This window comes from Mobula birostris, chromosome 2, assembly GCF_030028105.1.
Source record: "Mobula birostris isolate sMobBir1 chromosome 2, sMobBir1.hap1, whole genome shotgun sequence".
NCBI lineage: Eukaryota > Metazoa > Chordata > Chondrichthyes > Myliobatiformes > Myliobatidae > Mobula > Mobula birostris.
Window position 1 is genome coordinate 238,444,696 of NC_092371.1, and position 18,486 is coordinate 238,463,181.

General features: G+C 41.0%; 2 protein-coding genes across 2 annotated transcripts in view; one reads left to right on the top strand and one right to left on the bottom strand.

Moving 5' to 3' along the window:
- The window catches only part of nt5dc1 (5'-nucleotidase domain containing 1), a 673,759-nt gene that overhangs the window by 61,862 nt on the left and 593,411 nt on the right, over positions 1–18,486 (top strand). The window lies entirely within an intron of this gene.
- The window catches only part of LOC140194180 (uncharacterized), a 70,690-nt gene continuing 62,474 nt past the window's right edge, over positions 10,271–18,486 (bottom strand). The window contains exon 7 of the mRNA XM_072251687.1: positions 10,271–12,111. Coding sequence (XP_072107788.1) covers positions 10,271–12,111 — 1,841 coding nt within the window. The remainder of the gene's footprint in view (positions 12,112–18,486) is intronic.

Consider the following 18,486-nt stretch of genomic DNA (forward strand, 5'->3'; position numbering starts at 1 on the left):
TTATAAGTCATGTGGAAAAGTACTGATTTAAGTAATTTTGACATTTATGAAGGAATAGTTTGCACTTTTGGTCTATTCTAGTAATACAATAAAACACGATGGTAGAATTCTTGTTAATTTTTATCTGAGAATGATTTAATTGTATGCACTGTTGACTTTTCACTCGATAGATTGAAGAAGTGTGTGCGCAATTGATTAACTCCCTGGCATTATATCTGATTTTTGTCTAAATTCTATGTCCCCATGTTTGATTATATTTTGGCTCATTATAATTGAATTTTAGATAAGTAATAAATATTAATTTTCTGTTGTTAACTTGTTAAGTGCATTTTTAAAAAAATCATTGCATGTTCTTTAGCTAGTTGTTGTTTGGCTTCTATAAACTTGATACTTTGATGTGATTGCAAATGCTTAAGGATATAATATCTTGTGCATGAATGATTGTCGAAAACTTTGAATCTTAAATTTCATCTTTGTATGAGTTCTTTCATTTCCTTTGGCTCAATTTTGTTTGCTTTGATCTACTTTTGTACAAAATTATTTGATTGTGAAGAGAATGGGTGGACCTTCATGATTACAACTTCCTAGGGATATTCCACCTCTAAGTGCCCATATTTGCTGATAAAGCATATTGAGTTTGGTTTTTGGTTTGATTCAGTGAACTTTATTTGTAACTATGGTTAAAACATTATTATGTCATAATATATCAAATCAGATAAAAAGCTTGCTGTTATCCATGAGACTGACTGTTCAGGCAATAACGGTCGAACACTGTTAGGGTTATAGTAGGAAATTGGTGAGCTTTGTTGTGAATGGTCAAATAATTAATACGTTATACAAAATCTGATCCTTAGTTGTTCTCTCCACACTAAAGGAGGAAATTCTGATGAAGAGACAAGCATATATGAAAATTAGCACTTTTGATTCCCTTTTAAATGTCAAATATTTATACTTGTTGGGCCCTACCATATTGCTCTAGTTCTCGATGGACTGGGACTTGCTAGGGGATGCTGGCGAGTTGCAGTTCTGTGGATTCTACATGAATGCTAATGTCCTGAACTTGTTGGCTGTACTTTGCAGTGGTGTTATCCATGGAGCCCAGCGAAGAGACAGAGAGTTGCAGTTTCCCAGGGTTTACCAGATTAGACCTGGCACAGGAACACTGACTCCATTTGTTCCAATAGAGAGTCAAATTAAGTAACCATTAATTAATGTTATGTTTTGAATTATTTGTGAATATTCGAATGGTTGTTCTAGTTAAAATTTCAAAGTTTAAGATGTAATTGTCAACCAGCTTGGCCTCAGGTAGTGGTTAAAAGGGATGTTTGTTTTATTCAGCTGCTTTATAGGTAGGGCTTGTCTTGTCTGTAGGTGATTATATTGTATAACATCTCATGGTTATGTCCTTCCACCATTAAGAACCTCACATTTTACGATCTGGACATCTCTCCAGCAAGTTAACACTGGCAAATCTGTATTGACTTTACAACACACACAAAATGCTGGGGTTTTGTGTGTTAAAACTATGAAGTTTTAGACATAATTGGCAACCAGCTTGGCGTCAGGTAGTGGTGTAAAGAGATGTTTGTTTTATTCAGTTGTTTTATAGGCAGGGCCCGTCTTGTTAGATAACATCTTGTGGTTATGTCCTGCCGCTATTCTTTTCAATAGATGCTGCCTGGCTTGCTGAGTTCCGCTAGCATTTTGTGTGTGTTACTTTGGATTTCCAGCATCTGCAGATTTTCTCGTGTTTGTGTATTTATTTTACATTCAGGTTAATAAACTGCATAATCCTAGGTATGCCTACAAGCACAAGGAACTTAATAAGCTGCTAGGAGTAGTGACTATGGTTCAAGGCAGGTTTTGCTTCACCGCTCCGTAAGTCAGTGGGGAACTAGCCTTGGACCTTTATGCAAGGAATTAGCACTTTTGCAAATAATGGAGATACAAATGAACTAGTTAGTAATATGCTTTATTAGGATGAGGCACATTACATCTAGTATTAAGTTGATCCAAATTTATTTCTGTTGGAGAATGTGCTTAATCTCTGATGTGATTATATTGTCACTGCCCTTTGCTGTGAGTGAGGGTGTTGGGGATTTGCTGCTGCTGTTGCTTTTTTTCTGAGGAGGAGGGGGCTGGGGATTTGATGTTATTGTCCTCTGCAAGGGAGGGGGGTTCGAGGTTTGTGAGTTTTGTTTCTTTTTCATTTTTGTGCCGGGGGGGGTGGGAGGAGGAGTTGATGCCTTTTCTTTCAGTAAGCCCATGTTTTTTTCTGTATTTCACGGCTATCTGGAGTTGTATTGTACATGCATACCTTGAAAATAAAATGAACCTTTGAATATTTGGAGTCAAATGTAATTTACAGGGTGGAATTGATGTAAGATTAATTTTTAAATTTTTGGATAATGTATTTACAAATTAATTATCAGGTTTATTAAAGTAACAATTAAATGGGGGAAGGCACACCACAAGGTGGGTGCTTAACAGACTGTTGTACTCTCATGAGTGTGTGGCTAAACAAAACTCTGTAAGTTCACCAATGCCATCACCGTTGCTGGTGGAATCTCAGATGGTGATGAGGAGGCATATAGGAGTGAGATGGATCGACTTAGTGACTGGTACCACAACAACATACCAACTTCCACTCAACGTCAGCAAGACCAAGGAGTTGATTATGGAGTTCAAGAAGGGAGAGCTGGAGAAAACATGTTGAGGGGTCATTAGTGGAAAGCTTCAGGTTCCAGGCATCATCATCTTGGAGGATCAATCCTGAGCCGAACATGTTGGTGCAATTTCAAAGGAAGCACACTAGTGGCTCTACTTCATTAGAATGGAGTTTGAGGAATTCAGTATGCCACCAAAGACTCTGTGGTGAGCCTTCTGACTGGCTGCCTCACAATGGGGGCCTCAATGCACAGGATTGTAAGATATTACAGTGGGTAGCTCAATTAATTGAGGGCATAAACCGCCCCCCCCCCCGTGAAGATATCTTCAAGAGTCAGTGATTCAAGAACATAGAACATAGAATAGTACAACACAGTACAGGCCCTTCGGCCCACAATGTTGTGCCGACCCTCAAACCCTGCCTCCCATATAAGCCCCCACCTTAAATTCCTCCATATACCTGTCTAGTAGTCTCTTAATCTTCACTAGTGTACCTGCCTCCACCACTGACTCAGGCAGTGCATTCCACACACCAACCGCTCTCTGAGTAAAAAACCTTCCTCTAATATCCCCCTTGAACTTCCTACCCCTTACCTTAAAGTCATGTCCTCTTGTATTGAGCAGTGGTGCCCTGGGGAAGAGGCGCTGGCTATCCACTCTACCTATTCCTCTTATTATCTTGTACACCTCTATCATGTCTCCTCTCATCCTCCTTCTCTCCAAAGAGTAAAGCCCTAGCTCCCTTAATCTCTGATCATAATGCATACTTTCTAAACCAGGCAGCATCCTGGTAAATCTCCTCTGTACTCTTTCCAATGCTTCCACGTCCTTCCTATAGTGAGATGACCAGAACTGGACACAGTACTCCAAGTGTGGCTTAACCAGAGTTTTATAGAGCTGCATTATTGCATCGCGACTCTTAAACTCTGTCCCTCGACTTATGAAAGCTAACACCCCATAAGCTTTCTTAACTACCCTATCCACCTGTGAGGCAACTTTCAGGGATCTGTGGACATGTACCCCCAGATCCCTCTGCTCCTCCACACTACCAAGTATTCTGCCATTTACTTTGTACTCTGCCTTGGAGTTTGTCCTTCCAAAGTGTATCACCTCACACTTCTCCGGGTTGAACTCCATCTGTCACTTCTCAGCCCGCTTCTGCATCCTATCAATGTCTCTCTGCAATCTTTGACAATCCTCTACACTATCTACAACACCACCAACCTTTGTGTCGTCTGCAAACTTGCCAACCCACCCTTCTACCCCCACATCCAGGTTGTTAATAAAAATCACAAAAAGTAGAGGTCCCAGAACAGATCCTTGTGGGACACCACTAGTCACAATCCTCCAATTTGAATGTACTCCCTCCACCACCACCCTCTGCCTTCTGCAGGCAAGCCAATTCTGAATCCACTTGGCCAAACTTCCCTGGATCCCATGCCTTCTAACTTTCTGAATAAGCCTACCGTGTGGAACCTTGTCAAATGCCTTACTAAAATCCATATAGATCACATCCACTGCACTACCCTCATCTATATGTCTGGTCACCTCCTCAAAGAACTCTATCAGGCTTGTTAGACATGATCTGCCCTTCACAAAGCCATGCTGACTGCCCCTGATCAGACCATGATTCTCGAAATGCCTATAGATCCTACCTCTAAGAATCTTTTCCAACAGCTTTCCCACCACAGACGTAAGGCTCACTGGTCTATAATTACCCGGACTATCCCTACTACCTTTTTTGAATAAGGGGATGACATTCGTCTCCCTCCAATCCGCCGGTACCATTCCTGTGGACAACGAGGACATAAAGATCCTAGCCAGAGGCTCAGCAATCTCTTCTCTCGCCTCGTGGAGCAGCCTGGGGAATATTCCGTCAGGCCCCGGGGACTCATCTGTCCTAATGTATTTTAACAACTCCAACACCTCCTTTCCCTTAATACCAGCATGCTCTAGAAGGTGGCATCCATCATTAAGGTTCCTCACCAACAGGAGATGCCCTCTTCATATTACTACCATTGAGAATGAGATACAGGGGCCTGAAAACCCACACCAATGATTCAGAAACAGCTTCCTCCCCTCTGCCATCAGACTTCTGAATGGTCCATGAATGCCAGTTTGTTATTATGTTCTTTGAACTATTTATTTATTCTTGACATTTATGTAAATTTTTGTCTTTGCACTGTACTGTTGCCATTAAAAAAATAAATTTCCTATTGAAGTCAGTGGTAATAAATCTGATTTTGAGCTTGATTGTTTCTTGATTATTTCATTGCAAAACTTTTAAAGTACAAAACAAAATCAATAATAACTGCTGTACTTTTCGCAAATCTTACTGAGTCTGCAGTAGCATGTGCGACATAAATGTATATGAAACCTTGAAGTGTTTGTCTTGCTTAAATAAGCATAAAATAATTGAAAACTGCAGATTTGGAGAAAAAAATACAAATGCTTCCATTGATGTTGAAGCTGATGCATGACAAATTAGGAAGACCTATTTTATAATTTAAAAAGTTTATCGGATTTTAACTTGCTGAACTTTGCTTGTTTTCCACCCTTAATTGTCAATGTCCTTCACTGTACACCAGAAGGATTTACAGAATTAATTATTCACAATTCCACTCTGGACAAAGCAGGTATAGAAAAGTAAGTACCCGTTGCTCTCATTTTGCTTTGCCCATATTAATAAATTTTGACAGGTAGCAATGAAAATATTTTATTATTTGTCTGTAAGGACAAAGTGGAATCAATATTTGTTAATATTTATTAATGGGCTGACTTCTGCCAAGTTGTCCAAGGCACAAATTGCTTGTGGGTGCCTACATGCAACTGTGCTTCGAATTGTTTATTTTGTAGACAAAGCAACCAGTCTATTTGTCATGCAACTCCACCTGCCTTGTAATTACACCACACCTACTTAGTATTGATGTTGCATGATCATCACTTAATAGTCCTTTTGGCTGTTGCTTGGTGAAGCTTAGGTATTTTAGTGGCAACCACAGTAAAAAGAGTAATTCAAGTGTTGAATAACATGACATTCTTTAGGATATGTAAGTAGACTTTTGGTTCATGCTTTGTTCTCATTGTCACCATCCGGAAGGAGGTACAGAAGCCTGAAGGGACACACTTAACGATTCAGGAACAGTTTCTTCCCCTCTGCATAGTATTTTCTGACCATTTGGCTTCAATAAACTTTTTTTTGGGTTCCTTCTCCGTGCCTTGTGGTGAATTGGTGGTAACCTTGCTGTTTAAGCATTTTCCCAGGAGGCATCATTTTAAGGTGCTTCGAAGTACATACACGGGGGATGTTGGAGGTAAGTTTCTTCACACAGAGTGGTGGGTGTGTGGAATGCACTGCCAGTGACAGTGGTAGAAGTGGATACAATAGGGTCTTTGAAGAGACTGTCAGATAGGTACATGGAGCTTAGAAAAATAGAGGGCTATGTGGTAGGGAAATTCTAGGCAGTTTCTTGAGTAGGTTACGTGGTCGGCACAACATTGTGGGCTGAAGGGCCTCTAATGTGCTGTAGATTTCTATGATTCTATAATTCTATGATTTGTCTGTTTTATACGAAGCTGAGTTGCTAGATTGATGTTCAACCCAGCATGCATGGAAAACATGGAAGGAGTCGGCGGGATTCAAACCTGGGACCACTCACTTCGAAGTCCAGTATGGATGCCACTACACCACCGGCTGGCTGATTTAATAAACTTTGAAATAATTAAACTTTTATAGGTTTTCAAGACATTGAATACTTAAGTAACTGCACTGAATATAATCTGTATTTGTGGCATTCCTATTTCATTTGACCTAAATATAAACACAATCAAAGAGTGCAATTATAGAAGAGCAGAGCCCTTTTCTATACTTCTTGGATCATAAACACTTCAGAATACTAAATGCAATGGGTCATATTGAGAAATAGTAATTGTTATAAAGATGAAAGTGGTAGTCATTTTGTGCAAATTTCCAACTGTAGATGAATTGAGACATTTGTCAAAAATTGGAGTCATTTCATTTATCTTGTTGGTAATAATAGTGGCAGAAAAATGCCATTGAAATTAGCCTTTCCCTAGTTGAGGATTTTAACTTGAGGACCGGTGCTAGCTTTTCCCATGAAACTAATAGAAGTATGGTCACCTGTCCCAAGGTCTGAGGACATAGTTTTTAAAGAATGATTAATATTCTGCAAAAAAAAACAGCAAAAGAAATATAACATGAACCTGTTAAATCAAATCAATGATATGCCACTTTCTTTATGTTTTGTACTTAAGTAATGGGCAGGTTTTACGATGAAAATATTGAGAAGACTAATGATACTATTACTTATCAATTATTAAAGTTTACACTGACTTGAAGAAGGTTGTGATGGCAGAGTGAGATGTACCATTGCAGTTAGCTTTAAAGGATATGCTGTTGCTACATTTGCATGCTAGGCAACAACTGTACTCAGTTATGGTATAGTTTTGACATTACTAGTCTAAGCAACATCTTTCTTGTCTCTTTCTTTCTACCATCTGTCACGTGGCCACAGTTTCACTATTTCACTCTCTATTTCTTCCTGTGTCTAGGTCAATACTTGTTTGTCCTCTATTTCTCATTCAGTGACCGGATTGAGATTTTTTTGGTCAGAGTAGACCCAACTATTTTAAGCTGTTTTATCAATCAATGTTCCATTCAAGACACAGTTCCTCAGGTGACACCTACTTGAGCATGAATTCGATAATGTTCAGGCATGGGCATTAGGCCTCCAAGAAGACCACACCTTGTTGGAGGCTTGTGCACTTCAATAACTTGGAGAGCTTTGTTGGCGAGAGTCAGGGCCTTATGCTTTGGGGTCTTGTTAGGGTCACCTGTTCTAAACAGGTCAAAGGGTAGAGGCCAGAAAGTGTGGTTCATTGGCCCTCCAGATTTTGGGGTTCAAGTCAGGGCTAACAACCCTGACTGGTCAAAAAAAATGTTGCGGAATTTTGAAGCAATGAAGAGTCCTTCGATAGAGATAGAGAGGGAGGACTTTCATTGCTGCCCTAAATGCCAGTGGCATAATAGACAATAGATGCAGAAGTAGGCCATTTGGCCCTTCGAGCCAGCACCGCCATTCACTGTGATCATGGCTGATCATCCACAATCAGTATCCAGTTCCTGCCTTATCCCCATAACCTTTGATTCCGCTATCCTTAAGAGCTCTATCCATCTCTTTCTTGAACGCATCCAGAAACTTGGCCTCCACTGCCTTCTGGGGCAGAGCATTCCACATATCCACCACTCTCTGGGTGAAAAAGTTTTTCCTCAACTCCATTCTAAATGGCCTACCCCTTATTCTTAAACTGTGGCCTCTGGTTCTGGACTCACCCGTCAACGGGGACATGCTTCCTGCCTCCAGCGTGTCCAATCCCTTAATAATTTTATATGTTTCAATCAGATCCTCTCTCTCATCCTTCTAATGAGCAATAAGTATGGGCATTAGGGTGGAAGGCGAGGAATATTTGCCCCAAAAAATTGCCTGCCAATGACTACCTCCAACAAGAGCCAAGTCTATCTAAACACTCTTGATGTTCAACACTCTTGTACTTTTGCTGGTGTACCTGCCATCAACATCCCTTGACCAGAAGCTCAAATGGGGCACAATGGTAGCATAGTGGTTAACGAGACACCATTACAGCATGGGGCATCAAGTTTGGAGTTCAATTCTGACATTGTCTGTAAGAAGTTTGTACATCCTTCCAGTGAGTGTGTGGGTTTCCTCCAGGTGCTCTCGTTCCTTCCCACATTCCAAATGCATACTAGTTAGAGGGTTAATTTTAGTCATTGTAAATTGTCCTCTGATTAGACTAGATGGTTTGCTCGGCAGTGCAGCTCGTCGTGCTGGAAGGACCTGTTCCGCGCCATATATCTAAGTAAATAAATAGTCTACCTATATGAGTAATGTGGTTATGAGAAGAGATCAGATGCCAGCTATATGTAGTGGGTGACATTCCTGAAACCCTAAAAGCTTCCAGGGGAGTGCTATGATGCTTAATACATGTCTGGATTGATATATCTCCAAAAGTGCTCAAGAAATTTAACAGCAGGCCTAGGTAGGGTGCTTGATTGGCACCCTGTCCATCATCCTGAACATTCATTCCCTCCATCATCAGTCCATCATCTACAAACCTGCTGGACAGCATTTTCTAAGCCAGCACCTTCTGTTATGAAAAAGGACAAGGGCAGCTGGTGTATGAGAAGACACCATACCAAACAACATTCTTGAGCAAGTTCACCAGAACATCTGAATTGCAATGGTTCAAGAAGGTGGCTTACTACCTCCTTAAGGACAATTAAGCATGGCAAATATCTACTGGCCATGTCATTTGTTGAAAAGTGAATACACTTTTAGCAGTAATTACTAAAAAGTGTCCAGTTGTATGCTCTGTTTGCTCAAGTTCATAATGGGACTTCCCAAGCCCCATTGTAATTAGTGTATATGTTCAGGGAGTGTAAGAATGAAATTGTGAGCTGAGGTGCATAGGCAATGTCTAATTGTTGACCTGCTGCATATATTTCTCTCAATGTATGTGTTCAGTAAGATGCAAGCTAAAATTATTTTTTGTTCTAACGCATTATTATTTGTAGTAAAATGAATGAAGTGTTAAAAACTACTGCACCTCATCTTTAAAAAGCACTTGTTAAACTTTATTAATTGATACTGCTGGAATAGAAAAGCTACCAATAGGAGTGTGCTGAACATAACTTGCATTGTGCCCTTCTGGAAATTGATTTATTTTTATCTGTGTAATTAAGCACACTCAGCTTTTATTTTGAAATGAAAAGATTCAGATCTCCATTGGGTCACTTCCTGTGTAGTCAGGAAGAGGTAAGTAGGAAAGCACATTGCTAGGCAGAAGGCCAGAGATTTATGTTAGGAGCTAAAGAAGTGTCTATCTAAATCTATCCTGTTGTTTCTCTAGCAGAAGCATTGTTTGTAAGTTGATGTTATATTGTTTAGAAGTTGATACATTTTATTAAATGTATCAATAAAATTTTTCTGAAATAGAATGTTAAATTTGAGTTTATTAGATGCTCACCTAGATGCTAATGGTTTACACATTCTATTTTCCTGTAGTATTTACTTGTTGGAATATTATGATATTTACCTGCAGGACTAAGTTCTTACTTATTTGTGTATATTTTCTTGTGTGAATGGAACAATATGATAATTGCACTGTCTTTTGTCGCTTTTCAATTTCACTCCTTATTCATCATGTCATGCCATTGAGTCTGCAATAAACCCAAGGAGCTAGGATGCTATATCCTTATTCTCATGTTATTTTTGTCTAGCTGATGTTGCAACACCTCAGCGAGGGCAGTACAACTAGCATTCAGTATTTGTAAAAGAACTGAAAAGTTCATCATGATATTTTGAGGATTTTGTTTTAAGAAACATTTTATTAACAGAAATAATAACAGCAGAACAAACTTTTGCTCTGTGCAAAAGCACATTGTTAATATGATCTTTCCCACTGCTATTCATCTGAATTTCATCTCTAATCAGGATTCTGTTCTTCTGATCAAAATAGAGTCACAATATTAGTCATTTACATCACCCATTTCTGTTAATGTACATCATGATTGAGCAATTAGACACCCTGAAAAGGAAGAAGTTTTATCATCTGATGAATACAACCCATTGGAATCTTTTGAAGGTAATTGAATATAAACTTGATCATTTTTGTGCAGACGTAATATAGCACTCCCTGAAGCCTGATCAATGTAACCTTTTTTATAGTCATCGTATGTATACATTACAGCTTTACCATTTTTGTATAATCCAACCCAAACATTTGTTCCTAGGACTTGTATGTGATAAGAAAATTGATAGATGCCGGGTACATCACATGTAAAGATTCCAGTTGATGGATCATAATTATCATTAGAATTAATTAATATTCTATCAAATTTCACTGGTTTGCCTGCTGATGAATATGAACGAGACAGCATGGCTGTAAATGCTGGAAAAGAACTAGCTTCCTCTGACATGCTGGAGGAGTCATCATCACCACTATCATCATATTTTCCTGATCGTACAATCATTCTTCCCGGTGGGCCTGGTAGACCAGGATGTCCTGGAGGCCCTGGGGGGCCTTGTCGTCCAGGTGAACCAGGTAGCCCAGCAGGTATTTTTCCATAATATTCACCTGGTTTCCCAGGTGGCCCAGGAGGACCTGGATCTCCCTTTTCTCCAGGGTATCCAGGGGCCCCTTGTGATCCAGATGGCCCTCGTGGACCAGATGGTCCAGGGGCCCCTCTCATTCCTTCTTTACCTGGAAATCCAGGTGGCCCAGAAGATCCTGGAGAACCTGGCATACCTGATTTACCAGGTGATCCAGCTGCACCTGTGTCACCCTTTTGACCAGCTGGGCCTTGTTGCCCCTGTGAGCCTGGCCTTCCAGGTTGACCTGGAGACCCTGGTGTTCCTGGTGTGCCACTTGGCCCTGGTAGGCCTTTTGATCCTGGATACCCTTGTGGACCTGATGGTCCTGGCTGACCTCTTGATCCTGGTGCTCCAGCAGGTCCTGGTAACCCTCTTGGACCTTGTTCTCCTGGTGAACCAGATTTTCCAGCAGCCCCTGGAGCTCCAGGCTGTCCTCTTTCTCCTTTTTTCCCTTGTTCTCCAGGGTAACCATTTGCACCTGCAGGACCACGCTCTCCTTTTGGACCTTGACTTCCGGGTTTTCCAATGCCTGGCAATCCAGGTGCTCCTCTCAAACCTTCTTTACCCCTTGAGCCCTTTGGTCCTGGAGCTCCTGTTGCTCCAGGCTTTCCATTTGCTCCAGGCTTTCCATGTCCTGGCTGTCCAGATGGTCCTGGTGATCCTCTCTGGCCTTGTGCTCCTGGCATTCCCTGTGAACCTGGGGCACCTTTTTCACCCTTTGCACCTGTTTTACCAGGGGGACCAGCAGGCCCAGGACGTCCAATTCCATTTGATCCGGGTACACCCGGAGGCCCTCTTGGTCCTGTAGCACCTTTATCTCCTGGGCGCCCTGGAGCTCCTGAGCCCCTTTCTCCCTTTGGCCCTGGATGACCCAGACTCCCTGGTTTTCCTTTCTCTCCAGGTGACCCTGGTGCTCCTGGATGACCTCTTGCTCCTTGGGGACCTGGTTTACCTGGAATTGACAATCCAGGAGGCCCAGAAGGTCCCCTTGGTCCTGGACTGCCTCTTTCTCCTTGTTTCCCAGGAGATCCCCGGTCACCTTTTTCTCCAGGGGATCCACTTGCACCTGGTTTTCCTGGGGCTCCTGGACTGCCTGGTCTCCCTGGAGATGATTTTCCCTCTGGTCCTTGTGGTCCAGGTTTACCAGGAGGTCCTGGCATTCCGATACCTGGCCTTCCAGCCTGTCCTGGTGACCCTGCTGGACCTGGGGGTCCACGTGGCCCAGGTGGTCCACGTGGTCCATATTTTATTCCTTTTGCAGAAAGAAAGAAAATATACTTTAGACTTCCTCATAAAATAATAATTTTTATTTGTTACTTTAAAAAAATTTCCTGATCCAAGTCACAGTTATTGTTAATTGTTTTACCCATAAAATACCAGTGCTCTGCTTTTTAAATTCATCTCAAGCCTGAAATGAAGCTTCTTATGTTCTTCCCTAAAAATTTGTCATCAGTAGAAATTCAACTCAGCACTGGTCTGATGATTGTTCCTCTTGATGTGGTATATTTCAGCCATCATTCCATTATTAGTTATTGTCCCTTTAGCTGCTTTTGTCTTGGGCATCAGAATTCTGACTCTCAAATCTTTTCTTGACCTTTCCCTCTAACCTCCTTGCCCCATGAGCTTTATGTCACTGGTTTGACCAAATTCCTGGTCATAATTCTTGTTTTGGACATTAAACCCAGGAACACTACCTCACAACAAACAACAGGAATTCTGCAGATGCTGGAAATTCAAGCAACACACATAAAAGTTGCCGGTGAACGCAGCAGGCCAGGCAGCATCTCTCGGAAGAGGTGCAGTCGACGTTTCAGGCCGAGACCCTTCGTCAGGACTAACTGAAGGAAGAGTGAGTAAGGGATTTGAAAGTTGGAGGGGGAGGGGGAGATCCAAAATGATAGGAGAAGACAGAAGGGGGAGGGATGGAGCCAAGAGCTGGACAAGTGATAGGCAAAAGGGATATGAGAGGATCATGGGACAGGAGGTCCGAGAAGAAAGCCGGGGGTGGGGGGGGAACCCAGAGGATGGGCAAGGGATATATTCAGAGGGACGGAGGGAGAAAAAGGAGAGTGAGAGAAAGAATGTGTGTATAAAAATAAGTAACAGATGGGGTACGAGGGGGAGGTGGGGCATTAGCGTTAGTTAGAGAAGTCGATGTTCAGGCCATCAGGTTGGAGGCTACCCAGACGGAATATAAGGTGTTGTTCCACCAACCTGAGTGTGGCTTCATCTTTTCAGTAGAGGAGGCCGTGGATAGACATGTCAGAATGGGAATGGGATGTGGAATTAAAATGTGTGGCCACTGGGAGATCCTGCTTTCTCTGGCGGACAGAGCGTAGGTGTTCAGCAAAGCGGTCTCCCAGTCTGCGTCGGGTCTCCCAGAGAAAGCAGGATCTCCCAGTGGCCACACATTTTAATTCCACATCCCATTCCCATTCTGACATGTCTATCGACGGCCTCCTCTACTGTAAAGATGAAGCCACACTCAGGTTGGAGGAACAACACCTTATATTCCGTCTGGGTAGCCTCCAACCTGATGGCATGAACATCGACTTCTCTAACTTCCGCTAATGCCCCACCTCCCCCTCGTACCCCATCTGTTACTTATTTTTATACACACATTCTTTCTCTCACTCTCCTTTTTCTCCCTCTGTCCTTCTGAATATACCCCTTGCCCATCCAATGGGTCCCCCCCCCCCCGTCTTTCTTCCCGGACCTCCTGTCCCATGATCCTCTCGTATCCCTTTTGCCTATCACCTGTCCAGCTCTTGGCTCCATCCCTCCCCCTTCTGTCTTCTCCTATCATTTTGGATCTCCCCCTCCCCCTCCAACTTTCAAATCCCTTATTCACTCTTCCTTCAGTTAGTCCTGACGAAGGGTCTCGGCCTGAAACATCGACTGCACCTCTTCCTAGGAACACTATCTCACTCCTTTTTTATTTCTGTTTTTACACTACTTATTTAAGTTAATGATTTAATGTACATAGATATACTTACTGTAATTCACAATTTTTTTTTCCTATATGAATCATATATTGCATTGTATTGCTGCTGCAAAGTTAACAAATTTCACAATATATGCTGGTGATTTTAAACCTGATTCTAATTCTGAACGATGATGTGGTAGTTACTATTAAAATATGAACAGGAAACAGAATTATTTCTTAATCCTGTTACAGTATGCGGATTGGCTCATGAGGCTAGAACATATTGCCTGTGCTTATTGGCTAACCCTTTTCTTCCGTTGTAAATAGTATGTTCCTTTCAGGAACTATTTATTCATTCGTTTTAAAACCACCATCACTCCTTTATAAATAAACATACTTGTACACCGAATATTGCTGCTCCAATTCCAATCTACAGTTCCTCTTTAAACTTGTTGATTACATCACTTCCCCATCCCCATGCTTTTCTTTAGCTTAGCTCCATATTTAAGTCTCTTTAATATACTGTCTGCACATTCCAAAGCTCTAAAGACATTTTAGCCAGAATCATTCTTCTGAACCTGTCTGCAGTTTTTCACACACCTATCCATAGCATTCCTCAGCAAAGCTTGTTCTCCTGATGATGCTGTCTTCCATTGGCTTCAGTATAGCTGAGTAAATTCTTCTAACAAAAACCATGCCCAGCAATAAATTCTCACCTTTTTGTTATGGGTGTCAACTAATTTAATCTAGATTCTACTTTTGCTTCCTCACCCATTTATCTCATGAAATTTAATTTCAGGCTGTTTATATTGAATGTTGTTTGCCATCCAGTGCATTAAAGAATATTTTGCTGTCAATCAAAATGATTGATTAAAAAAACTACAGGTCTGCATGCAATTGTAAACTGGATATCAAGCAGATTATGAAAAGTACTTAGTGATATTGTTAAAAGTCAGGGTTAGTAAAGGCTTGCATTTTATTCAAATTTTGTAAGTGGTGTAGCAAATTAATTTTATTACCTGATGAAAGTTCACTCCCAAATTAATTTGCCTCATAAAGCCTCAATTTTTTTCATTAATTAGACATAATGTTTGCAAAAATATTCTTTCAATGTTTCTGTCAAGCATTGCGTATAATTTTCTCCAATTTTTCTCTGGATTTATTTTTAGGAAGTGTTTACTTTTATTTTACCTCATTTGGTGATTTTGCCTTCTATTTATAAAGCTGCTTTTAAATAATCAAATGCAGATCGTATCAGTTACTTAGAAGTTTAATTTAAAAATCATGCTATATTTTGTCCTTACAGTAGTTCAGTTGTTTTTTTCTGCTCACAATCGTGTTCCGATTTTTGTGATTCTTTCCCTTGCAGTGTAACAGGACTACAACTTTCTTTTTTCTTATATAGCCTTTCATTCCAATCTTTTGGTCTATTTTTGCCTCCACTGGTGCCTACAGTTGCAGCTGAAGTTCAATTACCTTTTCTCTAGTCCAAGGATATGAAAGGAAGATTGCTATTAATTCTCCATGTGGAGTGAGATTGTTGAATAGTATTTAATATTTTACAGAAATTAATATATTTTCTTGAATATCCATGGTTAAGTCTTTATTCGTAATTCTATGCAAAACTAAACATGATTTTGAGAAAGCTCAAAGTTACCATTGAAGATTTAGTCATAATTTAATTTTTCTTTGTCATTCTACTTCTGATTTCCCACATTGAATGAAGATTCACATAACTTTAGAGAATATGAAGGCCATCTTTTTCTTCAGTGGAGGAGTAAGTTTTTGAGAAATATGTTGTTTAAATATTTTGAATAAATATGATTTATCTTTCCTTCTGAGCAGCTTAAATTTTACAGATTTTAATTAAAAATAAATTTATTTGTGCAGTCATTCCAGACATGAGGGGGTTAGACTATGAGGAGAGATTGAATTGCCTGGGACTGTACTTGTTGGAATTCAGAAGAATGAGGAGGTCTTGTAGAAGCATATAAAATTATGAAGGGGTTAGATAAGATAGAGGCAGGAAAGTTGTTTCAAACTAGAACTAGGGGACATACCCTCAAGGTTTGGGTGAGTAAATTTAGGATGGAGATGAGGAGGAACTGCTTTTCCCAAAGCCAAAGAGTGGTGAATCTTACGTTATGTATATAAAAGGAGAATTAATATGCATTGTGATTTAAATTGCTGTGTGTTTCAATTATGGTTGTGTGGAATTGATTAAAGGGTAAGAATAATATATTATAATTAAAGAATTGGTGTTACTTTCCACGTAGATGATAATAGGTTTATCCTCTATTGTTGTTCATCCTGTGGGAGCAGCTTAACCTGATAAGTAACCAAATCTCCCTGTGACTACGTCAGAGTAAGAACCCTGTTTACCATTTGGAAGTCTGAAGAAATCATTGAGTAATCAAATAATATATAATATTTTCTGTTTGCAGTTACCATTAGTAGAGTTTTTAAGGGCACTGGCATTGTACAAGATTTTGCTGAGGCTGCACATGGAATTGTGTACAGTTTTTGTTGCCCTGTTTTAGGTAAGATACCACTAAGGTGGAAAGAGTGCAAAGAATCTAGCCAGGATTCCAGGGTCTTAATTATAGGGAGTAGTTGGGTATGGTAGGACTTTATTCTTTGGAGCATAGGAGCCTGAGAGATGATGATCTTCTCGATATCTATAATATTATGATGGGCATGGATAAGAAAATGTACACAGATTTATCCTCAGGAAAAGGGAATCAAATATGAAAAGATATACACAAAAGTTGCTGGTGAATGCAGCAGGCCAGGCAGCATCTCTAGGAAGAGGTACAGCCAACGTTTTGGGCCGAGACCTGACAAAGGGTGTCAGCCCGAAACATTGACTGTACCTCTTCCTAGAGATGCTGCCTGGCCTGCTGCGTTCACCAGCAACTTTTGTGTGTGTTGCTTGAAATTCCAGCATCTGCAGATTTCCTCTTGTTTGTGATGAAAAGATATACAGGTGTCTCCTGCTTTTCGAACGTTTGCTTTACGAAACCTCACTGTTACAACAGACCTACATTAGTACCCTGTTTTCGCTTTCAGAAGGTGTTTTCACTGTTACGAAGAAAAAGCAGCGCGCGATAAAAGGCAGCGCGTGCCCTGAGTAGCCATTCTCCCCTGGATTCGGAACGGCATTGCTTTAACACGTGCCTGTGAGCAGCCGTTTGCAAGATGAGTTCTAAGGTATTGGAAAAGCCTAAAAGAGTTCATAAGGGTGATACACTTAGCGTAAAACTAGACATAATTAAGCGTTTCGATCGTGGTGAACCAAGTAAGGACTAAGAGAGTTTGGCTTGTGGAAGCTGACGAACATGATGTTGAAGAGGTTTTGGCATCCCATGACCAAAAACTGATAGATGAAGAGCTGATGCAATTGGAAGAGGAAAGGATAACAATTGAAACTGAATGCAGTAGCGAACGGACCGAAAGTGAAGTCGTCCAGGAACTGAACGTGAAGCAACTGTGTGAGATTTTCGCTGCAAGGATAAAGTACGACTTTAATTTTGAAAGGATACTTAGGTTTAGGAGATATTTGCAGGACGGTTTGAGTCCTTACAAAGAACTGTATGATAGAAAAATGCGCGAGGCTCAGCAGTCAAGCAAGCCTTCCACAACAGCCACAGCAGACGACGAACCTTGACCTTCAACATCGAGGCAGACAGTCATAGGAGAAGATGAGCTGCCTGCTCTAATGGAAACAAACGACGAGATGACACCCCAGTGTCCCACCACCCCAATACCCAGGCCACGGACAGATACCGATTCGCGGAGAATGCAGCGGTAGCCAGGAGGCACACAGCACATCTTTAAGAACACAAAATACTCTGCAGATGCTAGGGTCAAAGCAACACTCACAACACGCTGGAGGAACTCAGCAGGTCGGGCAGCATCCGTGGAAACGATCAGTCAACGTTTCGGGCTGGAACCCTTTGTCAGGAGAAGCTGACAAGTTAATTAATTAGGTGCTGCCCGACACGTAAATGTCGGCCCAGATCAGAGACGACGCAATCGGAAATCGGCACTGATCTGGGCCGACAATTACGTGCCGGGTGGTACCTAATTAATTAGCATGTTTATTTCGGCTTTTTTCTTAAAGATGTGCTGTGTGCCTCCCGGCTACCGCTGCACCCCTGCATACTCCGCGGCAATGTATCGCTCGGCGGCCTGGAGGGTGGGGGCCACTGCACCACCCAACCTGCAATGACTCAGTCTAACATACCATCATCAGTGTGCTGGGCGCTGAACCAATTCCGGTAAGTGATACTACACTGTACATACATTATTTCTACTTTACATAGGCTGTGTATTTTTACGTGTTATTTGGTATGATTTGGCAGCTTCATAGCTTAAAGGTTACTGGAGAACGCTTGCACCGTGTTTTTGCCAACAGTGCTTGCATGAGATTTTCTGCCAACGGCGCTTGCGTGAGATTTTCACTACGAATAACAGTACAGTAATGATTGTGGAAAAGGATTTCTACTTTATATAGGCTGTGTATTTATCATATCATTCCTGCTTTTACTATATGTTACTGTTATTTTAGGTTTTATGTGTTATTTGGCATGATTTGGTAGGTTATTTTTGGGTCTGCGAACACCCACAAAATTTTCCCATATAAATAAATGGTAATTGCTTCTTCGCTTTATGACATTTCGGCTTATGAACCGTTTCATA